This window comes from Lampetra fluviatilis, chromosome 1, assembly GCF_964198595.1.
Source record: "Lampetra fluviatilis chromosome 1, kcLamFluv1.1, whole genome shotgun sequence".
Taxonomy (NCBI): Eukaryota; Metazoa; Chordata; class Hyperoartia; order Petromyzontiformes; family Petromyzontidae; genus Lampetra; species Lampetra fluviatilis.
The window spans coordinates 5,002,482-5,029,244 of NC_136275.1; the positions used below are offsets into that span (position 1 = coordinate 5,002,482).

At 53.1% G+C, this 26,763-nt stretch overlaps 1 protein-coding gene across 1 annotated transcript in view; it reads left to right on the forward strand.

Annotated features, from left to right (window-relative positions):
* The first annotated feature begins 2,351 nt into the window (after window positions 1–2,351).
* MALRD1 (MAM and LDL receptor class A domain containing 1) overlaps window positions 2,352–26,763 on the forward strand; it is a 52,100-nt gene continuing 27,688 nt past the window's right edge. Inside the window, exons 1-17 of the mRNA XM_078885929.1 lie at window positions 2,352–2,520; window positions 6,903–7,040; window positions 8,619–8,777; window positions 10,531–10,636; window positions 11,704–11,821; window positions 12,874–13,123; window positions 14,210–14,397; window positions 14,981–15,214; window positions 16,315–16,402; window positions 17,377–17,550; window positions 17,993–18,161; window positions 19,308–19,464; window positions 20,447–20,557; window positions 21,296–21,509; window positions 23,415–23,668; window positions 23,862–24,315; window positions 24,770–25,021. Of these exons, the coding sequence (XP_078742055.1) occupies window positions 2,382–2,520; window positions 6,903–7,040; window positions 8,619–8,777; window positions 10,531–10,636; window positions 11,704–11,821; window positions 12,874–13,123; window positions 14,210–14,397; window positions 14,981–15,214; window positions 16,315–16,402; window positions 17,377–17,550; window positions 17,993–18,161; window positions 19,308–19,464; window positions 20,447–20,557; window positions 21,296–21,509; window positions 23,415–23,668; window positions 23,862–24,315; window positions 24,770–25,021 (3,205 nt within the window). The 5' untranslated portion in view covers window positions 2,352–2,381. The remainder of the gene's footprint in view (window positions 2,521–6,902; window positions 7,041–8,618; window positions 8,778–10,530; window positions 10,637–11,703; window positions 11,822–12,873; window positions 13,124–14,209; window positions 14,398–14,980; window positions 15,215–16,314; window positions 16,403–17,376; window positions 17,551–17,992; window positions 18,162–19,307; window positions 19,465–20,446; window positions 20,558–21,295; window positions 21,510–23,414; window positions 23,669–23,861; window positions 24,316–24,769; window positions 25,022–26,763) is intronic.

Genomic DNA, 26,763 nt, shown 5'->3' on the forward strand with positions numbered 1-26,763 from the left:
TTTAATTTTGGCAATGGTGACCTCACGCCAGCTACGCAATGACATGGAGCGCTTCCGTATTGTGGCATCGCGTGTCGATCTGTCTTCACACAACGTCCTGGTGTTTAATGTACCTCGTATGGCAACGCCAAACGTGCACCGGTGCCAATGGCGAAGCCAGGATTTTCAGGTGGGGGGGGGTGGAAACCCCTCCAGCAATGAAAAATTATAGGAGTTGTTGGTAAGTAAGGAGTTGTTAGTAAGTAAGGTCTTACACCATTGAAACCTCATTTGCCAGAAGAAAAAATGTGATAATAGATTTTTTTACCCTTTTATCTGGCAACAAAACTGACACCTTTTTTACAAGGAGTCATGTTTGCATAGACCACAAAACCTGCAGTCGTAATGCAAACAAAAAACATAACTGTGATAATGTATGCACTGTCCTTGAAGTTGATTGGTCCACACCCGAGACAGCTTTACTTAGAGCCTAGTCTCACATGGTGTTGGACCAGATGACGCCAAAAGGCGTTTTGTTGCCAGATAAAAGGGTAAAAAATAAATGATCAAGTAAGGACTTGACCCTTGCTTTTAATTCGACGCGTGTGTGGCGATGGCGCAGCCATCGATCGAGGGTAGAATTCGAACCGCGTTGTGTGATCGGCATCGCGCTCGCTGAAGGTGTTTGCCTTCAGGGAAGTCGTGTACTGTATACGCAACTGCGCACAATTCTGTGAGTCACTTATACCTGCTTTGCCGTTACTTATTGCCAATTATGGACTCAGACTATTGCCCTATCATCTCATAGAGTCCCTGGCACGTAATAATATGCTACACAGTGGCAGTGGGGGTCGCAAAATGCCGATTTATTACTAATAAACCCCAATGATCCGATCGAAATTAGGGATTTCGATCAGGATCATGGGGGGGGCACGTGCCACCCCCCCCACTGACTCCACCAGTGACCGGTGCCGTGTTAGTCCTGAGTCTTTAACTCCAGATCCCGGGTAGGTGGGTGGGGGTGTTGATGGGTGGCGCTACATCGGAGTTGATAAGCGATAAACCGCACGCGAGGAAGGTACAACCCACACGGCGGCATGGGTCGTCACGTGATACGTGCTCTCTCGTTTCTCAGTTACAAAGTGGAGTCGGCAGCCCTCCAATAGCCGGCTCACGTCGCTGCTGGCGGAAGGGCCTCCGACGAGATGGAGCTCTCGGGGGAAGTTGGTTTTCTGTTCGACTAAAGATGATAAAAATTAAAGTTTATTTTATTTTACCCCCTGAGCTGCACAGCTCCTTTTCAGAAGCGACCTGGCCACAAATGATAGGTCAAGAAAGTGGTTTGCCATCGCGCGGACATTAATTAGCAGCCAAATGCTCTAAACGCGTGATGTTGACTCTAAATGTGGAGGGAAAAACTGCATGACCACGGGGGAGAAAGACGCGCAGACTCCAAATTTACAGCAGGCGTCAGAGTCGGATTCGAACCCACGCCCTCCTGTTTACCAGGCGAGGTATTTCACGTCTCCCCACCGTGGCCCACACTTTACCCCACCACACGCTATCTGCCAATCGATAGAGTCGGCGGGGGTAGGGATTTAAGAAACTTATCACCGGGGGATAGAATCGAACCGGTGACCTCTGGATTGTAAGTCCATTGTTGCTCAACATTACGCCTGCAGAGCTCGTTCCGTTTCAGAGTAAACCAAACATGTTTTTAATGTCAACATGTACATTCAGGATTTGCGACAAAACGGTAACCGGTTTCCAACCACCCCGTCCCCTATTCCTCCATGCGATGAGCGCGAATGCGACGTGAACACCCCGTCGTATCCACTAAAGCACGCTGCGTAAACACGATCATTGTGGCACACACGAACCCCATGCTGCACGGGTGAAGAATTCAACAGCTCTCACTCGCACCGCGGGGCTTCGCTATCTCATCTAAGATTACACTGCTATGGCTCCGTGCAAGGGATTCAAAGCTCTGTCAATGTCACCCCGTGGTTGATCATTAACCAACCACCACCGTCACCATCACCGCCACCACGCACCACCCACCCACCCACGCCCACGGCACACCGAGTGAATGTTCCCCACGGTTAGATCCGACTGCAGTTGTTTAACCGACCGCAAGCATTCTGCTTCCCCAGGTGGCAGTAACAGCAGGTGTAGGCGTCCATGTCGGGCGTCATGGGCAGACACGGTGCAGGCGAGGGACACGGGGAGGGCTCTTTCGTCGCGTGAATGCTCCTCGTCTCCCCGCTGAGACGGCACTCGGGCGCCGTCTGTGTCTCTCTCGAAGAAGAAGACGTTGAGAGAGAAGCTTCTGAAGAGACATCGTCCACAGAGCTGCCCGGCGGTGGGTGGGGGTTGTGGTTGGTGGTGGTGGCCAGGACGCCATGAAGCGGATGGTGGTGGTTTGCTTGCTGCTGGCTGCCGCTACCTCTCTGCAGGCAAGGAGCCTCCCTCCGTCTCATCCTCCGCCTCTTCCCTGGACCCCTGAGCGATGGAGCAGCACAACCCCTCAACAGCAGAATGGTATCCCTTCTCTGCCCCACCCCCTGTCCCCCGTGACCCCCCCGTGACCCCCTCCCCCCGTGCCCCGTGACCCCCCCGTGACCCACCTCGTGACCCCCCCCGTGACCTCACCCCGTGAGCCCCCCCGCGACCCCCCCCCCCGTGACCCACCCCGTGACCCCCACCGTAACCCACCCCGTGACCCCCCCCCCGTGACTCCACCCCGTGACCCCCCTCCCCCACTCCTGTCTGACCCCCCCCCCCCGTCCACCCCTCAACACGACGCCATCAACGTGATGAGCCGGGCTGTGGAGCCGCACGCGGCTCTTTCAGACTCAGGGGTCTCCAACCAGAGATCGCAAACGGGTTTTGATTCCTTACCCTTACCCGTACCCGGCCGCACCAGGGTAGCAAACGGGTACCCGTACCCTACCCGGTTACCCGTAACCGGCCAGGTATCGGGTAGGGTACAGGTACGGTTACCCGTTTGCGACCTCTGGGATGAAGCCACGTTGCAGGCGCGGGTGGGTTGATTCTAGGAATTTGAATTGTGAGAAGAGACAAGACGTTGGGAAATGAGTGACAAACAGTAACTCACCAGTGGCTCACGGCCTACCCGTACCCGGCCGCACCAGGGTCGCAAACGGGTACCCGGGCCGGGTACGGGTATCGGGTAGGGTACGGATATCGGGTATCCGGTTGCGACCTCTGTCCCCAACCCCCGGGCCGCGGACCGGTACCAGCCCGTGGCCTGTTAGGAACCGGGCTGCACAGCAGCAGCAGGAGGTGAGAGCGGTGAGTCCGCGCGTGGAACTCGCCCCCATTGTTTTATTATTCACCACTTCCGTCCTCGCCTCTTTCCCGCACTGTGCACCTGTCTCAGTCACGGTTTTGGTAAGCCCGCAAGCTGCTAAGCCCTAGCCACAATGAGTACAAAACAAACGTCGCTGGAGAGCTTCATTGAAAAGGGGGAAAGACCCAATGATGACCCTCCCCCACCCCCTGGACCGTGAAAAAAATGTCTTCCACGAAACTGCTGCTTTAAGTGACTGCTTCGTGACGGATTCGCCGTCTCGTATTCACCACCATAATGCATTGCGGCTCTTGTTCATATTGCGGTGTTTCTTTTAATTATCAATTTGGAACAAAATCATTGCCTCCATAAATGACGTCACGCGATTTTGGCCGATTTTTGACCTCCCCCCCCCCTTGTCACACGGCGTCACAAAAAGTCACACCCCCCTCAAATATGACGTCACAAAGCTTTGCCCCTTCCCCCCAAAACCATATTTCCATTTTGAAAATAAAACATGCTTCAAATCGCTTTAAACTATTGTCATTGTAGTGCGCATTTAATGTGTCGCTGCACTCTGATGTTGTAGGAGAAACACGTCTTAAAAAGGAGGCGTTGGAAAGCTGAAATTTAGCATGAAATTAACTTGAAAATATTCAACGTCTAACTAAAACTGCAGATGTTCAGAATATTATATTGAAACTCTCTTATAATTATAAAATATTGAAAGTAATCAAATCTATAAAAAATACTTTCAACTTTGTAGTAGAACGAAGCAAAATGGAGAGTACAATTATACCAATCACATATTCATTTCGCAAAATGAAAAGCCGTGGTAGAATCATTAGAATCAAAATGTTTAATAACAATCATTCAAAATTTTTACAAAATTCATGCTTCTCCATTCTCCCATGGAGAAGCAAAATGCTCCTTCAGAGAATAAATAAAAGGTGACCTTAGTAAATTTCAATAATTAAATAGTTAATAATGAAAATTAATCAAAATTAGTGTTGCTATAACAATTCTATTTAAGTAATATTTATTTAAAGTTGCGCATATTGGCCTCCCCCGCAGTCGGCTACCGCAGGCCTCGTCCGTCTCCTGGCGCTTCTCCTTTGTCGACACCCTTTCCCGTCGATCTTCCTCTTTCATTTTCTCAATTCGTAGCGAAAGGATCTGGTAGCCCGCATCAACTGAAAAACCAGGGCCAAGTTTTCCCCAAATTGTGTACCGTTTTTTACTACCACTTTTCCGTCATTAAGGAGCTTGCCGTTGTATCGTACTGTATATAACTTGGCTGTTATTGGAGATACAATGCTGTATCATATATCTGAGAGGCTGATTTCGGGTTCCATGCTGCCTGGTCATGTACATTGAAATAGTTCATTTTTTATCGATAATCGATTTTTTCCCCTTTTGACAATCTTTTCAAGCATCGTGGTAACCGCTTTTTTTGCTTTAGCGTCACAATTCTTCAGAAACTGCCTGCAAAAACGAATTGTCCAAACACCGATTTTAATTTTCGATTGGGCATACCCCCCTCCGCCAAGACCTCCAGATAATAATAGTTTAAAAAAACATCTTCAACCCAAGTTTTGAGAGTCTTAACTGTAGCATATATAAACTGGATTATAGCCGTGCCAGAATTCAGCTGCAATAATAGTGTAACAGCCTTTTGTTAACCCACTGCTGTATGAACGCTTCTCATCTACGCTGGTCTAATTCGGATTGATGTAGGGAGAAGGTCGAGGAGGCCCTTCTAGAACATCAGAATTAACGTCCATTAGACGTTAATTCTGGCCTCAATAACGTACCAGTTGCCGTGAAAAAAGTTTGCTGTCATTACAGTGGACAGGCCAGCAGCAAGGGAGTTGACGAGTCTTCTTGCCAACACCAACCACCTCAATGCCTAGATTTGAAGCTTTCGTGACTGCAAGGATTCATATTCTTAGGTTTTTTCGGTAAAGTCACGTAGGTACATCAGCCGCACCTTAACAACTCTTGGAACCTCCGAGTTCAACCAGTCTACACAACAAAGGCTCATTCCTAACAGCGTGCTTCAGCCGCACCGAACCTCACAATAATAATATCCAGGGCCTACCTTGGCTCCTCCCATCCTCAACCAGTATATATACAAGGACTGTTTTCTTGGAATTTCTCTTACTTGATACAGCTATCGTGCTGTGACGGTTCCACCTGAAGACGGAAGCTTGTGTTGCCTCAGAAACGTCGTGATTTTTATTTTATTTTTTATTTTACTTTTATAATTTTAATGTTTTACCTACGTGACTTTACCTAAAAACCTAAGAATATGAATACACCTCAATACCCATCATCAGCCAAGACTCCGACGATGCACCTCGCCACCAACCCCCTTCTGGGGATGGCGCTGTTGTCAACCATCCTAGAATCTCACTCAGATCTGAAAGAATGCTGGTGAACAGTGTGGAACAATGCCGACGTCCAGAATGAACACCTCGCAAACATAGTTACACCCCCTAAACTAGGTTTATTTTACCAGGTAAGGCCCACTGGGCTATGTAGCTCTTTTTCAAAAGGGACCTGGCCATAATTGATAGCTCAACGAAGTGGCTTATCATGTGGACATTTATAGCAGCAGACCAATATTCTAAACGCATGCTTCTAAATGTGGAGGGAAAAACTGGAGAACTCAGATAAAGGCCATGCGACCAAGGGGAGCGAGAATATGCAAACTCCAGAAATAGAGGCGTAAGGGTCAGGATCTAAACCACAACCTCCTGCATACCAGGCGAGGTAGTTAACATCTCGCCACCACAGCGCCCTGGCTTTGACATTCCTCCTCCTCAGAGACACTGGTGGTCTAATGATCAGAACATCTACGGGCCGATCTGCCATCTTCATAAATGGAACATGAAAGGCAAGCGACTGTGGCTTGTTGTTGCGACCGCACCATGCTATGAAACCAGTCCCATGAGTTAGATTCCTCCCAGTCACGGCGAACATCAGTGGCAAGCGATACCCAAACCGGTCCCGGGCCTCCACTTTTACCAACTCACAACATTGACGAACGTGGTGAAGAATGGTAAAAAAAAACTACGACCAGCATGGCCGTGAGGAGTCCATCTGGCAGAGAATTCACAAAGTGCAGTCGTACTGTGTTGTGGGCTGTGTGTCTCACTGGCATGGCCACTGTTGTGGTGGTTCTCTTGCGTTGACGCCATTGCATCGTGGAGGCCACTCTTCGATCTTCCATTAACATGCTAATCCCTCACATTAACATAGCCACTTCCGTACCCTCGTCGAGGAGGCCGCTCTCCTATCTTACAGTTACATGCCAATTTCTCACATTAACATCACTAGACCCGGCCACATCTTTATGACCCTTGAGCTACACCCATTTCAGACCTTTAAGAATAGTCTGCCTCAGCAGCAGACCATGCTTTCTCACTTGATGATGGGCGCTTGTGTTGCGCCCGAAACGTCGTGATTTATCTTATTTTATACCTACGTGACTTTACCGAAAGAACCAATGAGTATGCAGTCGTACGTTATTGTGTTATTTTTATCCTCATTGTTAAATATATGAACAGAAAATGGAACACCTCATTGCTGCACGTAACATTTGCAGAGAGCATGGGGGGCTCGACACCCCCCTCGGAAGAGGAGGAGCATCGAGGAGGTGAGTTTGAAGACCTCGTGACCTGCTGCAACCTCTCCCCACAACAAGACCATCATCCATCCTTGAGCTACGACACGACCAACTGTGGTAAGCCTAGAGTGAGCCTGTGGTAACCCTATAGACCAGGGGTCGGCAACCAAAATAACAAGAAGAGCCATTTCTTTCCAATTCGGTACAAAATTCAGTATTTCAAGAGCCGCAATGCATCTGAGTACATACTGTACATACGTACATATCGTCAAGAAGCAGCCCGTAAAGAGCCGCATGTATAAAGTTTTTTTTTTTTACACAACCCACGACATTTTGTGATTGCATAATTTCAGCACGGGTTCAACACAAGCAAACTGTAAAAAAAAAAAATTCAGTGCCTACCTTGGTTCCTCCCACCCTCAACCAGTATATATACAAGGACTGTTTTCTTTGAATTTCTCTCACTTGATACAGCTATCGTGCTGTGACGGTTCCACCTGAAGACGGAAGCTTGTGTTGCCTCCGAAACGTCGTGATTTTTATTTTATTTTTATTTTACTTTTATTATTTTTTTTATTTTTTACCTACGTGATTTTACCGAAAAACCTAAGAATATGAAACTGTAGAACGGCTTTGACATTCAATGTCTCGTCAGCAGCCAAGCTCGTTTGAAACAGTGCTGGTGAACTGCCAGGTGTGAACTCGAGTCGGCTTAAGCTGGACGTCCCATGAAGCCTGGGGTTCGGCAACAATATACACAGGGTGGTCGTGTAGTGGTTCGCATGCTGCGCTCCGAACCCGGTGACCCAAGTGTGATTCCCGCTCGTGGTCCACGCCAGTGACGATTATCCGAACTGATCCTGGGCCTTCTCCTAGGTCAGGGGTCGGCAACCAAAAATAAGAAGAGCCATTTTTTTTTTCGAATTCGTAAAAAAAAACGGTATGTATTGAAAGACGCAATGCACCGTGTGGTGAATGCGAGATGGTGATCGTCAATAAATAATGTTACGAAGCTGTCCATAAAGAGCCGCATGCGACTCCAGAGCCACAGGTTGTCGACCCCTGCACTAGGTCAACTCAGCCTCAAAATGAGTACCCAGTGCGGTGTGTAAACATCGCCACCATGGAGACAAAGGTGGCCAGGCATGGTGCTAGCCACCCACCCCCTCGTGTGCCGAGCTGGCCTTCATAGATGCTCGCCACGGTGGCAAGCATCTATGAAGGCCGGCGCCATGGTGGCGAGATTTTAACTACCTTACCTGGTATAAAGAAGGTCGTGGGTTCGATCCCAACCCTAACATCTGTATATTTGGAGTTTGCATGTTCCCTCTCCCCGTGGTCACGTGGATTTTTCTCTGGGTCCTCCGGATTTTTCCTCCACATTTAGGATCAACATCACACGTTTTGAGTATTTGGCTGCTATAAATTTCCACATGATGAGCCACTTTGTTGAGCTATCATTTGTGGCCAGGTCGCTTCTGAAAAAAGAGCTATATAGCTCAGTGGGCATTGCCTGGTAAAATAAAAAAGTAATAAAAATAGTACTTGTCCCAACAGTCTGCCAAGGAATTTCCTCTGATTCAAGAGCCGAATGGCTCACAGGGCTATACCTAATAAATGAACTTGAACTTGAAGGCTACATGGGGGAATCTTAACCTGCGTCTCTGCGTGATTGTGTTCCGTGTCCCCCGGAAGCGCTGGAGTGCAGCCTGGAGGATTCGCGTGGGTGGTGCGGCTGGGAAGGGGGCCAGTCCAAGGAGAGCTTCGCCTGGACCAGGGAGACGTGGGACCAGCTCGACCCCCGCGTCCGCAACATGAGCCCTCTGCTGGACCACACCACCAACTCGAGCGCAGGTGGCGTCACGCACAGGAGGGGCGGCTCGCCGCCAACGCTCGGAGGAATTTCCTCTGATCCCCCGGCCCTTTTACCTACCCGCAAGTCCAGTCATCTTCGACCCCAGTCGATTCACCACCAATCCGCACCCCCCACCCCGCCGCCACCCCGCCACCATGCAAATGTTCCCCGACCCGTGACCTGGCACCTGTGCCCCCTGCGCAGGTGCACCGCCTGCGCACTTTGTGATAGCCATGCCATCGGATCTGCCGATGGAATTCTTCCCGTTGTCCGCGGGGTGATAGGGAATGTCTCGAGGGGGGAGGGGGCTCTCTGCCACTCGTGAGGAATTTGTCCTGTTACCCCGTGCTTGTCTGTGGGTAACCACGTTTATCCCTGGGTAACCACGTTTATCCCTGGGTAACCGCGTGGAATGTCATCAGGGGTGAATCGATACACCTTCAGCTTATCCAAGTGTAGGGACTTCGGTACGAGAAGTGTGACGATTCCTAGGATTTGTCTCCTACTATCGAAGATTTTAATGCCGGTTCGCTGCGCAAATATACATGCAACAACTTCACTTAAGATCTACCCTGTTTCTGTTCAATAACTTTCGGTATGTCACAATTCCCCAAGTTAACCGCTGTGGTGGTAACAGCGCCTCCATTGTCACCGTTGATAACGGTGTTGATGTTGTTGAAGTATCACATTTTTGTTGTCGAGTGAAACTAGGCCAGCGAGTGTCATTGGAGAAAGTCGTCGCTAGAAATCCATATCCGCTTGCAGTTCGCTCCCGTTACATCCGGACAAACACACGGCCCAAATTGACTTTACACGCAACGCAAACCAAACAGAAGCAACCGATTCTCGCGGGCACCGACAACGCCGCGCGCCCGCACCGTGCCGTCACGTGCCGAGAACCGATTGTAACCGACCGATAAATGCGTCACCCCTCGCCAAATAATAATAACAACAATAACACCCTCATCGTAAAAGCTCAATGCTTGGCCTCGGTAGGAAATGAGCGGAAATTTGATGGCGCGGAGGCCGGCACCAAGGTTCGCCGATAAGAGGCGCGGCGACGGCACGGAAGGGGGGAACGCAGCTCCTCGGTGACCTTTATACTCCGCCCCGCCACCTGACCCTGGCACAGCCAGACACTGCCATTGAACCACATGGACCCCCCCCCCACCACCATTGCCCGTTGTCCCCCCCCCCCCCACACCTTTCCCCAAGTGGTGAATGTGGCTATAGATAATAATAATAATAATCATGTATCTTGTTTGCCCAGACCTTGAGCTCAAACCCTAGATGCGTGTTGATCGCCTGTCTCAACGGTTGTTCGGTCTCAACCCTGCTTGGCCTCCGAGATCTGAGAATATTCTGAATGATTTTGTCATTGGCAGCTTTAAATATACTGCGTCTCCAAGTGGGAATGACATGAATATGTAATTGTGCATATATGTTTTAATGTTTAGTTGGTCACCCCCCGCCCCCACCACTAACATACACCAAGGTTACACTCCTTTGATCTGGTGAATTTGCACTCAGAATTTCGAGGACACGATTTTTCTGAGCCTTAAATAAGCACCTGGTGCGATGTGTAACCATCGCCACTTGGGGAGACGAAGGCAGCCAGGCGTGGTTCTGGGCACAACACCGCCGTGCGAGACGTGCCGGCCTTCATAGGCGCTCACTCACAGCACTTGCCCCAGCAGTACGTTAAGCCTACCTGGTCGGTGGGGGTGGGGGACCTTTGTTTGTGTTCCCCAGGCCACATGCTGGTGGTGATCATGAACGGGACCTCCGGCAATCGGGTGGCAGAGCTCAGGAGCCCGTGCCTACACAGCGCTGGACCCAACTGCGCTGTCTCCTTCTGGTATGGAGCGGAGAGAGAAACTGCCCATCGCAGCGCAGGGAGAGGGAGAAGTCGGCATCACCCCACCAAACACTCTCATCACCCACCAGCGCCACCCCAACAAACACTCTCACCACCAACCAGCACCAGCAAACACTCTCACCACACACCAGCACTACCCCAACAAACACTCTCACCACCTACCTCCACCACCAAACACTCTCAACACCAACCGCCACCACCTCACAAAACACTCTCACCACTCACCACCACCACACCACCAAACACTCTCACCACCCACCACCACCACCCAACCAAACACTCTCACCACCCACCACCACCACTCCACCAAACACTCTCACCACCCACCACCACCCCACCAAACACTCCCACCACCCACCACCCCACCAAACACTCTCATCACCCACCACCACCACCCCACGAAACACTCTCACCACTCACCAGCACCACCCCACCAAACACTCTCCCCACCCACCACCACCACCACCACCCCAACAAATACTCTCAACACCTACCGCCACCACCTCACAAAACACTCTCACCACTCACCAGCACCACCCCACGAAACACTCTCACCACCCACCAGCACCACCCCACGAAACACTCTCACCACTCACCACCACCACCCCACCAAACACTCTCATCACCCACCACCACCCCACGAAACACTCTCACCACTCACCAGCACCACCCCACGAAACACTCTCACCACCCACCAGCACCACCCCACGAAACACTCTCACCACCCACCACCACCACCCCACCAAACACTCTCACCACCCACCACCACCACCCCATCAAACACTTTCACCACTCACCACCACCACCCCACCAAACACTCTCACCACCCACCACCACCACCCCGCCAAACACTCCCACCATCCACCGTCACCACTCCACCAAACACTCTCACCACCCACCAGCACCACTCACCGTCATCACTCCACCAAACACTCTCACCACCCACCGCCACCACTCCACTGTCGTTATATTAGAATCGCACTGCGTGCTCTTTCCAAGGACGTCCTCCAGCTGCTCGCTGACCATGCCGCTGTGTGCCCTTCCAGGTATTACAGGCACGGGCCCTTTGTAGGCCCCATGGAGCTGTGGCTGAGCGAGGACAAGAGCGAGACGTTGCTGTGGTACGAGCCGTATGAGCAGCCTGGCAGCTGGCTCCACGCACAGGTATGGTCTGGTCTCCGTGGCATTATCGTCATCATTATTGTCATCCTTTTCATTACCGTAGTCATCATTGTTATCATCATTCTGATCAGCAGCATCATTTTCGCTTTCATCATCGCCATTGTCATCATCATTCTCGTCATCGTCAGTGTCATCGCTGTCATCAGAGTGAGCCGCCCCGCACATCCGATTTAGCACGGTTGTGGCTACGTATGGTGTGAAATAAGTTCAGCATACACACAGCAGCATCACACCATCGGTAGTACAGTCTGTTCTCCTATTGCGCAGTACCTGCATTACCCAAAAACGCCGCGTTATGGAAAAATCGCGTTATAATAAATGATATATCATACAACACAGTCCGCGATAATACACAAGATGCGTATGCAGGCCGAACAAAGACTGAGGCGCGTGGGTCGCATCTCGAAGCATCCAGAAGCATCCCAATGCCTTGGGTGATGCTAAGCCGTGGCAGCCATACAACCACGTATTCCTTCTCGCTCGACATAGTTCCGTTCGCTCAATCGCGTTATATCCAATTCACATTCCGCGTTCTATAAACAAAAATGCGTTCATCTTCTTGGTTCTTTCGGTAAAGTCACGTAGAATGGAAATAATAAAATAATTAAAATTAAACATAGTAAAATAATTCTCACGACGTTTCGGCCACGTTTCGGCCACAACGCACGACTGCTTGCGTTGTGGCCGAAACGTCGTGAGAATTGTATTTTATTATATTTTATTTTTATTATTTAATTATTTCCATTCTACGTGACTTTACCGAAAGAACCAAGAAGATAAATCCCTGCAGTCACGAAAGCTTTAAATCGAAAAATGCGTTCCCTAATACATTAATCACGATACATCCAGTTCGCATTATATATATTTTGGGGTAGTGGAGCAAAGTGGTGGGGCAGGGGGTTGGGGTGCACGTTGTCCACCTCCAGCTGAACCTGCACTGACTTCCCGCTGCCTCTCCCTCCCCTCCCCTCCCCCTCCCTCCCCTCCCCCTCCCTCCCTCCTCTCCCTCCCTCCCATCCCCTCCCCTCCGTCAGGTGTGGCTGGGCCGACGGGCCGGTCCCTTCCGCGTGTCCCTGCGCAAGTTGGAACTCGGCAGGTACGTGGGCGCCATGGCCGTGGACGACCTGGCGCTCGTGGGGTGCGCCCTGCCACCTCCCAAGGCCGAGTGTCCCGCGACGGAGCCGCCGGCGTTCCACTGCTCGCGGAGCGGCGCCTGCGTCGACGCGTGCCTGCGCTGCGACCTCACCGACCACTGCGGTGACGGCTCCGACGAGGAGGACTGCGGTGAGGGCGGGCGGCCGTCACCCGGAGCGTGTCCGCTGCTTCGTCCCTCTGTGGCGGCACGTGCGGGAAAATGCACGCGCGCGGAGATCGGCCCGCAGAAGTAGACGTGGCGGAACTGCTTCCGAGGGCCCTTCGAGTGATCTCTCTTATAAAAAAAAAAATATTTTTTGTTTTACCAGGTAAGGCCCCCTGAGCTGTGCGGCCCTTTTGCAGAAGTGACCTGGCCATGACATGTTATAGCTTAATGAAGCGGCTTATCACGTGACAATTTAGAGCAGCTAAATACTCTCAAACAATGTTCTCTAATGTTCATGGGGGGGGGGGCACTTTCACTGACAAGACATCAGTGTGAGGGCCACCACACCGCCTGCAAGACAAACCAGTGCAATTAAGTTTTAGAGGTGCATCTGAATGCGTGCGATTCGGTAACTGTTATTGTTCGATGGCTCGCCAAAAGCTGCTGCTGTGAGGATGACTGGAGTTCGTTTGATGGCTTATGCTCCTTGACAAGAGGTTCATGTTCATTGACAGATGATCATAATGGCAGCGAGGATTATGATGATGATTACAGTGATGATGATGATAATGGTGATGACGACGGTGATGATGATGATGATGACAGTGATGATGATGATGACAGTGGTAATGATGTTGGTGATGAAGATGGTGATGATGGTGATGACGGTGATGATGATGATGATGACGGTGGTGATGACGGTGATGACGATGATGATGACGACGACGATGATGATGGTGATGATGACGGTGTCGATAATAATGATGGTGATGACGGCGGTGATGACGGCGGTGATGATGACGATGATGACGGTGATGATGACAGTGATGATGACAGTGATGATGATGATGACAGTGATGACGATGGTGACGGTGGTGATGATGATGGTGATGATGGTGATGATGATGACGGTGATGATGATGATGGTGATGATGATGACGGTGATGATGATGACGGTGATGATGATGACGGTGGTGATGATGACGGTGGCGATAATGATGGTGATGACGGCGGTGATGACGGCGGTGATGATGACGACGATGATGATGGTGACGATGGCTCGCGTGCAGATTGGACGCAGCAGTGCGACTTCGAGTCGGGCCTGTGCGACTGGCAGCAGGCGAGCGACGACGAGGACGACTTCGACTGGACGCTGCAGCGCGGCCCCTCGAGCACACCGCTCACGGGGCCCTACACAGACCACACGCTCGGCACCGGCGCCGGCACCTACCTCTACATCGAGGCCTCCGAGCCCCAGGTGCGCGCTCCGAAGCCGTGGGGGGGCGAGCGGCAGACTCGCCACGGACTCCTCTTGCGCTCTCTTGTTTGTAGACATTCATAATCCACATGAATGTGAAGGCGACTGTCTTCTTTTTCGATTTAAAGCTTTCGTGACTGCAGGAATTCATCTTCTTGTTTCTTTCGGTAAAGTCACTAGAATGGAAATAATAAAATAATAAAAAATTAAACATAATAAAATTATTCTCACGACGTTTCGGCCACAACGCAAGCAGCCGTCCTCAGGTGGAGAAAAGGTCTGTCGAGAAGACTTTACCGAAAGAACCAAGAAGACTGTCTTCTTTTGAGGGGGAGGGGTGAATGCTGAATTATTTATATTTAATGAATTGAATATATGGGGTTTTTTTTTTGCTTACGACTCTCCTTCTGGACGTGACATCCTGCCAGCCAGCCAGTCAGCCAGTCAGTCAGCAAAACTTAAAAAAAAAAATAGTATGAAGAATAGTACGGTGCAAAAGAAATTCAACACACACGGCTACAATATTCGAAAAGTATCTGAAAGAGATGCCCCCCCCCCATCCTGCCCCACCCCCCTCCCCCAGGCGTTTGGCGACCGCGCGGTGCTGATGAGCCGGGCGTTCGGGCCGGTGTCCGAGTCGGCGGGCTGCTCCCTGCGCTTGCACTACCACATGTGGGGGCGCAACGTCTACCGCTTGGCCGTCTACCGCCGCTCGCACCGCAACGGCCGCGGGCAACTGCTGTGGGTGCGCTACGGCAACCGCGGCGACCGCTGGGCGCGCGACAACGTGACGCTCGCCGCCACGCAGCCCTTCCAGGTGCGCGCGCTGCGTGCCACGTGCGTCACGGGGGGAGGGGGGGGTGGGGCGGGTGATTTTTTTGTTGGTTCAATATTTTCATCAACAGTCGCGGAGAAGCGTCCCGACTCAACCGACTTTTCTCTCCGCCTGATGAAGGCCGCTTGTGTTGCGATCGAAACGTCGTGGTTTGTTTTATTATTTAAAAAAAAAATTATTATTTTTTTCTTTTATTTTCTATCTACGTGACTTTGCCTAAAGAACCAAGAATATGAATTCCTGCAGTCACGAAAGTTTTAAGTCAAAATTCAACCGAATCGTTTATAGGGGTTGGCAAATAGAAGATATCACGACGGGGGAAAGATGAAGATTTTTCATGTGGGGGGGGGGGAAGGGGGGACAGGATAGAGGAATTCATATTCTTTGGGTCATTTGGTAAAGTCACGAAGATAGGTTCAAAGAAATTAAGAAAAAAATAACAAAAAGAACAACGACATTTCGATCACAACAAAAGCGATCGTCATCCACTTTCCATCTGATGACGATCACTTGTGTTGTGATCGAAACGTCGTAGTTTTTTCTTATTTTGTTTGCTATTTTCTTTGAACCTATCTACGTGACTTTACCGACAGACCCAAAGACTACGAATTCCTGCAGTCACGAAACCTTTAAGTCAAGGGTAGGGGAAGTATAGCTAGCCTAATGAGGGACATTTGGGGTAGCAGTGTGGGTGGAACTGGGAGAAAGGGCAAGAGTGGGTGGGGGGGAGATGCTTTGACGTTTGAGGCTGAACAAAATGCGAAGGGTGACCTGTTGGGTGCGTGGAGATCTCCGTGCTGTGTGCCGTGCGCTCGTGCTCCTACAGGGGGGAGCGGTGGTGCAGCAGTTTGCGTGCTGCGCGAAGAAACCCCGTCCACCCGAGTTCGATTCCCGCTAATGACCAATAACAGTGCCGGTTCCTAGGCCTCCCCTAGGTAGATGCAGCCTTAAATGAGCACCTGGTGCGGTTTGTAACCAATCAGCGGTCGGGCGTAGTGTTTGGCCACCCACCCCCTCATGTGTCGTGCCAACATTATGTTGAAGGTGGGGTCTTTGTGCCTTGTGTGGGTGTGTGGGTGCAGGTGCTGATTGAGGGAGTAGTTGGCGATGACTACCACAGTGACATTGCCATCGATGACCTGTCCTTCATCAACTGCCCCCTCTTCGATGGTGAGAAATGGGAGACGCACACGGCGGGCTTGATCTGCGGCAGACATTTCACGAGCATGCAGCCCTTGTTTGGCGCCTTCCGGTCTTGCAATGATAATACTAATGTTTAGCGATTATTCACCAAAGCCACTTTGAAAACTCGCTGTTGGATGAAGGCCTCCTCCGTCGTTGGGGTTCGTTGAGCGTGCTTCGCCCGAGCTGTCCTGTTCAGTGCGGGTTCGTGAAGGTGGGGAATCGTTTACGATTTCGCTCGCCACCGATGTTTAGCCGTGGCCGGGATTCAATCACGTGCCGCTCGCGTCACGGGGTAGCACGTTAACCACTGCACCACTGCTCCACTTTCCCGCGATATTTATTTTTGGTTACGACGGCAAGCCTCACAAACAGTTGTCTAAACAGCTGGCACGTTCAGCACGCCAAGGGGTACCTGAAGAAGACAGTGCAGGGCCCCACAAGCTACGATCATTGAATTTCAGCGCTAGGGGCCCGTCCATAAATGACGTCACGCGATTTTGGACGATTTTGGACCACCCTCCCCCCTCATCACACGGCATCACAAAAAATCAGACCCCCCCCTCAAATATGACGTCACAAAGCTCTGCCCCCCCCGACCCCCCAAAACCATATTTCCATTTTGAAAATAAAACATGCTTCAAATCGCTTTAAACTATTGTCATCGTAGTGCGTGTTTAATGTGGCGCTGCACTCTGATGTTGTAGAAGTGTTGTTATAACAATTAGTGTTGTTATACCAATTCTATATTTATTAAAAGTTGCGCATTTTTACGTGACGTCAAACTTCGCAAACCCCCCCCCCCTCGTCACACATCGTCACAAATGTCTGACCCCCCCCTTCCCCAGGTGGACGGCCCCCTATCCGCGCCCATATCACGCACAAACAAAATCGTTTTTTGCCAAACACCCCGCTCTATCTGTAGGCGACCCTCTCTCTCTCTCTTTTGCGCTCGCTCGCAGGGGAGTTGCCACTGCTCGTGACCCCGACGAACCCCGTCGCCTCGTCCACGCTGCTGCCCAACGACTGCTCCGAGGGCGAGTTCGTGTGCCGCTCGGACGCCGCCTGCCTCTCCCCGGGCGCGCGCTGCAACTTCCGCGAAGACTGCGCCGACGGCAGCGACGAGGCTCGCTGCGGTACGCGGTGGGGTTGGGGTGGTGGGGCGGTTGGGGCGGGGGCGGCGGGGGCAGGGGGTGGGGGCGAGTGGGAGTTGGGGCGGATTCGCGAGCATGTTCGGTGGCAGGACCCGTACGCGATGTGGAGCGACGGTGGTACGGGACGCAGAGGGCGACCGGTGTTGGCCGTGCGCTGACGAGGCTTTGGCACGCACGGTCGCGAAGCCAAAAACTCACGGGCCGCCAGAGCGCACGGCGGAACCCCCCCCACCCACCACCCACCCCCTCGACCCTTGTGCAGAAGCCATACGGGTCGTCGTGTTTTGGTCCGTCGATGACTTTGCTGTGGTGCGGCGGCATTACCCGGGTTTGTGCTAGCCGTGCCGGCTACGCCGAAATTGGTGCCGCTGAGAGGTCGGGAGTAACCGTTCTCTCCCGCCGGTGCACGTCACCCGACCCGCAGTGCTGCCGCAGTGCGGGTTCACCGATGGGGTCATGTGCTTCTGGACCGTCCTCCGGGACATTGCCGGTGGCGGCAGCAACGAAGAGGACGGGTTCAGCTGGAGCCTGGGACAGGGAGCAACAGTTTACCCCACGGAGTCCGGCCACAGACCCACCGTCGACCACACCACGTACGTGCCGTGCCCACTGCCGCCACCATATTGCAACCACCGCGACCACGAAAACACCACCGCCACCACTGTCACCGGCGCAAAAACGCCAACACGGCCACCACCACAAAAACACCACCACCATACCACCAAAATACCACCAGCACCACAAAAACACTATAACCACCACTGCATGATGCTCATACCTCCGTTTATTAAAAAAAAAACTGTTGATTCAATAATACGTATTTCTTGGAAATGAAAATCGGTAAAAACGTGCCCACGTCTCCACCACCAACGGCCGTGATGAGGCACTGCAGCCAATCCCACCAGGCCCCATGCCAACCACCGCACGCCCCTGGGCACATGCACCCACCAATCACAGCTGCCCAACTGCACGACTTGACATTGGCACCCCTCCTGAGTGCCAGCAACCTGCCACCGCCTACGTCGCCTCTACGCCTCAAGCTGGCGCTGCCAGGGCCCCCAGCCAAGTGCCAGCGCTGGGTCCCCCCCACCCCCCTCCCTCCCCCCCCACACCCTCCCTCCCCCACCACACCCTCCCTCCCCCACCACCCCCTCCCTCCCCCACCACCCCCTCCCTCCCCCATCACCCCCTCCCTCCCCACACCCTCCTTCCCCCCCCACCCCCTCTCTCCCCCACCACCCCCTCCCTCCCCCACCACCCCCTCCCTCCCCCACCACCCCCTCCCTCCCCCATCACCCCCTCCCTCCCCACACCCTCCTTCCCCCCCACCCCCTCTCTCCCCCACCACCCCCTCCCTTCCCCACCACCCCCTCCCTCCCCCACCACCCCATCCCTCCCCCATCACACCCTCCCTCCCCCACCACCCCTTCCCTCCCCACCCACACCCTCCCTCCCCCACCACCCCCTCCCCCCCCACACCCTCCCTCCCCCCCACACCCTCCCTCCCCCACCACCCCCACCCTCCCCCCCCACACCCTCCCTCCCCCCCCACCCCCTCCCTCCCCCCCACACCCTCCCTCCCCCACCACCCCCACCCCCTCCGCCTTCCCCTCTTTTCATAGCCGGTTACCTGCGCCTCTCCTGCCCGTGGACTGCGGTGTGGTTGCATCACCTGCGCACTCGATAGCTGCCCCCCACTGCGTACCCTAGCGGCCTGCCCGTGCTGTTTGTGGCGGCAGGGGCGATGCGGAGGGCTGGTACCTGTATGCGGACAGCTCGAGTGGGAAGTTCTGGGAGGCGTCGGACCTCGTGACGCCCACGATCGGTCGTTCGGGACCGAATTGTCACCTGGTCTTCTGGTACCACATGGAGGGAGTGAGCATTGGCCTGCTGCAGGTATCCACACCGCACGTGCATTGCAGGCTCCTGCCGACCGCACGAGGCACACGAGGCAGGCGACGATTCTCCACCACGGTTATCTGAGGGGTTGTCACAAATCGACCCGGCCTCGTCCATGTAGTTTCTTTTTTTCCGTCTCGGTTTTGTGCCTTTTTGGTGAATCCACGGACGAAGAAGTCACGATGTTGAGTCTCATCGTGATGCAGAATTGTGACAATTTATGAAGTCGTGGGAGAGAGGGGTCATTCTTTTGCAGCATACATAGCCAACCGTTCTAATCGGAGGTGTGGGGACAAAATTTTTACACAAAATCAGTTCTAAAGAAATTCGTTTTCAATCTCGGTGATTTAAAGGTCCATAGCTCTTGTGGCTTCCTGATATCGGAAGGAAGTAAACGGTACCATGCCTTCTCCGTAGCCTTGTGGGCAGCACTTAGAGAAAGGCTTCTGCCTGAACGTTCTTTGTGGTAATCATCGCAGTAGACCCTTCATCATTCGCCTTTGTCGTGCACATCGATCACCACAAGCACGTTGGCAGGCATGCGAGCGCATTCACAGAAAACACTACGAGCAACGTTCAGTAGACTGCCTGTGTAAGATTGGCCGATGGGCGAATAATAGACGTGCTTCAGTAATGATGGCTTTTTTCGTGTTGTGACTGAATGCTCTCACGAGATTTCTGACTGAGCGTTCCAGCAGAACGGTCCAATCGATTATTCTGGCTGACCCTTGCTAACGTAACGTTCCTACTCAATATTCCAAATCAACATGCCCACCAAAACATTCCGACTGAACGCTCTGACCTAATGCTCCGACCGAACGCTCTGACCCTACGTTCCGACTGAATCATCTGACCCATTGTTTTGTCCAAACTTTCGCTTGGAATATTCCGACCGAACGTTTTGACCGAACGCTCTGACCCAATGCTTCCTACCTAAACGTTCTGACGCGAACGTTCCGTACCGCGTCCCCGTGCCCAGGTGCTCGTGTCCTCCATGAACGTGACGTACCCTCTGTGGATGAAGAACGGTGACCAGGGCGCCGGCTGGAGGCACACGCGGGTGCTCCTGGGCGTGCGCGTCCGCTTCCAGGCATGTTCCCGCCCGCCCCGTACACGCTGTTTGACCATTTTTACTTCGCCTCGTCGGCCAGCAGGAGTTGGTGAAGGAGGGGGTTGCACAGATGTGGCAGCGTAGAAATACGACACGACAGGGTAGCATTGTCTTCACTGCCCTCCGCCGCCCGGAGCGTAGGCCCACGGTCTTCCCTCGTTCATTTGCGAGCGATAAGTTCCGGAGATGCTCGTGGACAGGAAATTTCACCGATAGTGGTGTTCGCCCTACCAAAGCTACCCTTGAAATGGATTTCGTTTAGAAAGTACGTAAATAATCAAGCTCATCACTTTCTCATCACTTTATCTCATTCTCGCATCACCATTCTCTCTCGTCACTTTATCGCATCACTTTCTTTCTTTCTCTCTCTCTGTCAACGCAGCGGCTGCAAGGAGTTCCAGTTCCGATTTGGGGATAGCAAAAATCTAAAGACACTTTAACGGAAAGATAATAAACAATTCATCGGATATGGCGGGGAATGGGTCACTATCGAATGTCTTGGTGACGACAAAATGTACAACAGTCAAAACTGCGTTGTTAAAGAAAGACGAGGAGGGGAAAAAAAACAAAGTCACGCAGTTTATTCTTCTACTTTGAAAGGTTGCCAGACTGGCCTAGCGTTGTAACCCCATAACTCCACACGCCGCTCCTGCCCCCACAAACCTTGCACCTCTGTCCTTGACCCTCAGCTCCCCCCCCCCCCCACCGTGTCGCCAGGTCATAGTGCGCGTGCGGAAGGGCGTGGGCTACCTTGGCGACCTCGCCATCGACGACTTGGAGTTCTCGGACTGTGCTCCGCCTGAGCCCGGCACGCAGCCCTGCTCGGCGGTCGACTTCCCGTGCCACAACGGGCTCTGCGTGCCGGCGAGCAGCCTCTGCGACTTCAACAACGACTGCATTGACAATTCGGACGAGACGACACAGATCTGTGGTGAGCGGCGGCGGTGGTGGCGGTGGCGGTGGTGGCGGTGGTGGTGGTGATGGTCGTGGCGGTGGTGGCAGTGGTGGTGGTGGCGGTGGTGGCGGTGGCGGTGGTGGCGGCAGTGGTGGTCAGCCGGGGCCGGGAGGCCGGGTCAGAGGGAGAGAGGGAGCAAGTAGAGCGATGACCGATATTATCCGGAATGTGCCTAGAACGCTTGCGTTTTCGTGGCATCTTGATTTCTCTGAAACTACTTTTTTTACAATTTTTATTTTGAGAGGTAAGACCGACTGAGCTATGTATATCTTTTTCAGAAGTGACCCTGCCACAAATGATAGCGCAACGAAGTGGCCGATCATCATGTGGACATTTATCGCAGCCAAATACTCTAAACGCGTGCTGTTGATTCTAAACGTGGAGGGAGAAGCCGGAGGACCCAGAGGAAATTCCATGTGACCACAAGGAGAGAGAGAGAGAGAAACGTGCAAACTCCAATTATACAGCAGTCGGGATCGAACCCACGACCTCCTGTATACCAGGGGGGGGGGTGGTAGTTAACATCTCGCCACTGTCAATAGCAGCACAGGAATGTACTCGAGTGGGTGAAAAAATTAAGCGCTGAGACTAAAAGAGATGAAAGGCACTGAGGACCGGTAACTCCAAGGTGGACGGGTGGTTCGGGGGGGGGGGGGGGGGGGTGGGTCCGGCTGCTCACCGGCACCGCTGAGATCGCCGAGGGACGGGTAAAACGGAGTGACCGCACAAGCAGCCCGAGGCGGGAGATTCGAACTTAACGAAGCCACCCGCTGCAAAGGTCAAAGAGATGCCGAGCCAGCGGCGCTGGCATGCGGGGTCTGAAAGCGGGGGCCGCCATCAGTGACGAGTCGCCAACCGGGCGACTCGTCACTGCAGAATCCCATCACGTCAAAATGTCGCCGTTTGTGTACGTGCGTGCACGCTCACGTGCTTGCATACTTAGGTATGCGTGCGAGCGTTTGTTTTTGTCGTGCGCGTGCATGCGGGGGAGCGGAAGCCGAGTGGCTAGCGAGCTGCACCTCAGAATCTTCAGAATCTTCAGAATCTTTGTTTATGTTGGGGTGTGAAGCTCTTTTTCACAGGTGTCAAGTAGGAACCCGGCAACCCGAGTTCGATTCCGCTCACAGCTAAAAACGGTGGCGAATATTTTAACCGGTCCCAGGCCTCCTCTAGGTCGACTCCACCTTAAAATGAGTACACACACTGCGGTGCATAGTAAGCATCAGCATTGGGGAGACAAAGGCTGGCTGGCAGGCGAGGTGCTGGCCACCACCACCACCCCCCGTCACGTGCCGCACTGGCCTATCCAGGTGCTCGCTTACAGCACTTAAACCGTGACGCGAACTCCGGTCATCCTCGCAGCGGCGACTTTTGACTAACCGTGGAACAAAGACGGTCACCGCATCGCGCGTGTTCGGACGCACTTCTGTGGCCGTCTGGAACGGTCTTCCTTTCGATATTAGGAGGCCACTGGGAGCTATGCACTTGTGGGGGTGTCAGGGGAAGGATTCCCACCAATATGAGGGGGAGTGGGACGGTGACAGGAGAAAGGGGAGGAGCAGGTGAGGAGATATAAGGGAGAGAACGGGCGGGAAGAGGGGTTCGTTGGCGGGAACGAGATTGGGACGGCTGGGGACAGGTGTGGATGGGAGGAAAGGAATAAAAGACAAACCCCCTGCAACCAAATCTAGATTTTAAAAACTAATTTCTTTTTTCTGTTTTTTGTTATTTAGTTTGTTGTCCTTCCCCCCCCCCCCCCCCACACCTTCGATTAGCACGGTTGGCTAAGTACGATGCAAAAAGAAGGTCAACGTACATACTTTCCCCAACAGTCTGTGAAGGCTTTACACGGACACCTTTGTCTTTGTGCGGGCCACACAGCGGGCTACCCCGGCCACTGCAACTTCGAGTTCGACCTGTGCACGTGGCGCCAGTGGTACGACGCTGACGACGCCGACTGGACGCTGAGCTCGGGCAGCTCCCCGCTGGGCGGTGGGGGGCCGATGCCCACGGACCACACGCTGCGCGACCCCCGCGGCCACTACCTCAGCCTGGAGAGCACCTTCCCACGCCTGCCGGGCCAGCTGGCACGCATCTCTGTGCCACCCATCAGCGCCGGCACGCACGATTGCAAGGTTTCTTTTTTGACGATCGTTGTTCCCCTTTCCACATACCCCCCTCTGAGCGACACCCTTTTCTGCAAGTGACGGACATGCGAAGAGCCTATAACAAAAAGAAAGACACGTATGCAAAGTTCCCCGACTGCATTTGTCATCGTGAGCGTACAATGATCTCTCTCGCGACGGCGTGTTGTGTGAACGTGTGCAGCTGCTGTTCCACTACTGCATGCTGGGTAAAGGCGTGGGCTCGCTGCGCATCTACCGCGCAGAGCTGGCCGGGTGGCTGGTGTCGGCGCTCGACGGGAATCCGCAGCTCTCCGGCAGAAAGCTGCGCCGGAGGCCCCTCTCCTCCTCCTTCTTCTCGGCCTCCTCTTCCTCCTCCTCGTCCGCATCCTCCTCGGCCGAAGCCCTCGACGGAGAGGACCTGGAGCTGCTGGTGGAGCAGGACCGCTGGCAGCTGCTCCTCAACCTGACGGACCAGCAAGAGGACGCGGTGTGGCAGCGCCAGGAGGTCATACTCGACGCGCCGCACCCCTTTTCCGTCATCATCGAGGGCCTCGTGGGCACGGGCAGCCGCACGGCCATCGCCCTCGACGACATCACCTTCAGCATGGAGTGCACTCCCGTCGTGGTGCCGCCGAACAACGGCTCCGGCGACCACGGTGAGCGGAGAAGCTCCTCCTCCTCCTCCTTCCGTGGAGATGCTAGCGGCACGGGCGAGCGAGATTACTGGGGGGGACCGCGACGCGCGGCGCCGGTTGTTGCTGTGCGTGTCCTCGCATTCACGCCGTGCAGCGGGGGAGGTGGCCGGCCGCTCGTGGGCCTCGGAGTGCTCGTCTGGCTCCGCCAAAGTCCTGGGTCCGTAGCCAGGGTTCAGATGCCCGTGACGAAATGTGGTGTCTTGACGGCGGTCAGTCGATGCTCCCAGCAACCCGGGCACCAAAAATAACCTCGTGAGTTTACACCGAGTTCCGTGCTTAATTTTCCTAAATTCCATCTCTGAAAATGTAAAATATCGGTTTGACTGTCATGGAACATGAATTTCCGATGTATGACCTCTGCGCCCCCCCCGCCGCCCCGCATCCCCACCCGCCTTCTCCCCCGGCCCCCTCCCAGACCACTGCGGGCGCGATCAGCGTCCCTGCGCGACGGGCGGCCGGTGCGTGCACGAGGAGCGGCTGTGCGACTTCCAAGCGGACTGCGAGGACGGCTCCGACGAGAGCGAGTGCGGCTCTGCGTGCACCTTCGAGCAGGGCGACACCTGCGGCTGGGAGAACTCGCAGTCCGACTGCTTCAATTGGGTCCTAGGCCGCGGCTCCCCGCACGGCCCGCGCCCCCCCGTGGACCACACGCTGGGCTCCGAGCAGGGTAGACAACACACGGCCGATGGCGATGGTGGTGGTGGAACCGGAGGCTTCGCTTGGCCGGCCACTACAGCTAGACCTACGTTGAGGTTTATCGGGGGCCCGTGGCTGGAATCTAAATAATGATTCATACTGGAGGAGTCCGATGAGCTAGAAAGCTGTGAGAATAGGTTTTCTCCTTTTTTCTGGTAACAAAACAGTTGTGTTGAGATGTTAAAACAGCAAACTGAAACCTCTGACAAAGGAAATCATGTCTGCATTAACCACAATACTTGTGGTCAGAATGCAAACAAAAAAACATACATAATATATGCATTGTCTTTGAAACTGATTGGTCCACACCAGAGACAGCTTCCTTTGAGCCTCGTCTCAAACGGTGTTAGACCAGAGGACGCCAAAAGGCGAACAGCACAAAGACAATTACACTATAAGAGTATTGTGGCCAGTTTTGTTGCCAGAAAAAAGGGGAAAGCCTATTCTCAGTTTTTGGTGCAGGCAAAGGAGGCCCCATGATGTAGCTATAAACCTATTTTTCACAGATGTCCATAATAATAATCGTACTCTTTGGTTTTTTTGGTAAAGTCACGTAGGTAGAAAATAAAATATACAGTAATTTTGCTGTGACGTTTCCACCTGAAGACGGAAGCTTGTGTTGCCTCCGAAACGTCGTGATTTAATTTAATTTTTTTTACCTACGTGACTTTACCGAAAAAAACAAAAGTATGGACCCTTGCAGTCACGAAAACTTCAAATCTATAAATAATAATCGTATTTATGGAGGGCATGAACAGCTGTCACAGGGGTCCCCCCCCCCCTCTGCCCACCTTTCTATAGTTTGGGATGTGATTTGGATTGCTGAGCACCTTGCATCGCATCTCAACTCAAACATTTGAAGGGGCACCCGCAATGGCAGCCATGCCTATGCGGCGGACGGTGACTCGGCCACAGCCTGTAAGCGGCCATTAGTCTGCCAGCAGAGGGCACATATGTAACATGACGCACGCACGCAAGTGGTTGTTTACTCTGTGTTCTTGAGTTTGGGGTTTTCAGTGCAATGTACGAAATTTTTAAACAGAAATTCGTACATCACACTGAAATACAATAGCGCATAGCTGGTAGTAATACACAGTGATGTTATTGGTTTAAATAACACATAGCACATAGAATGCATCGTCGTGCGCCAGTATTTCAGCCATTATAAAGCAGGATAGATAGATATTTTTTCTTTGAGGGGCCCTGAAAATGTTCGACCCTGGGCTGCATCCCCGAAAGCCCATGTGGTAATCCAGCCCTGGTGGTGGCGGTAGTGGCTGCGACGGCGGTAGTGGTGGCGGTGGTGGTGGCAGCGGTGGTGGCGGTGGTGACGGTGGTGGCAGCGATGGTGGCGGTGGTGACGGTGATAGTGGTGGCGGTGGTGGAACCAGAGCAGGCTTTGTCCCCACCGCCTGCTGTCCCCGCCCCGTGCTGAGGGCTCAGCCCCCTCCTCATCTCACATAGCATACTCAGGTTCATTAACATAATCTGGATCATCATCATCATCACTATCAGGGTAGTAGCATCAGTATAAGGAGCTGTATCAATCTCATCAGCTTCATTATGATAATCATCAGAGGCAGTCGTGTGTCCCTGCGTCCCACGCCGCGATCACCTCCCGACTCCGCAGCTTCCTGCAGAATGCGACTGCACGGGCTCCTTCGCAGGGCGAACATGAACATCCCGTGGCGACCGTAGCGCGGCGTTGGCGGT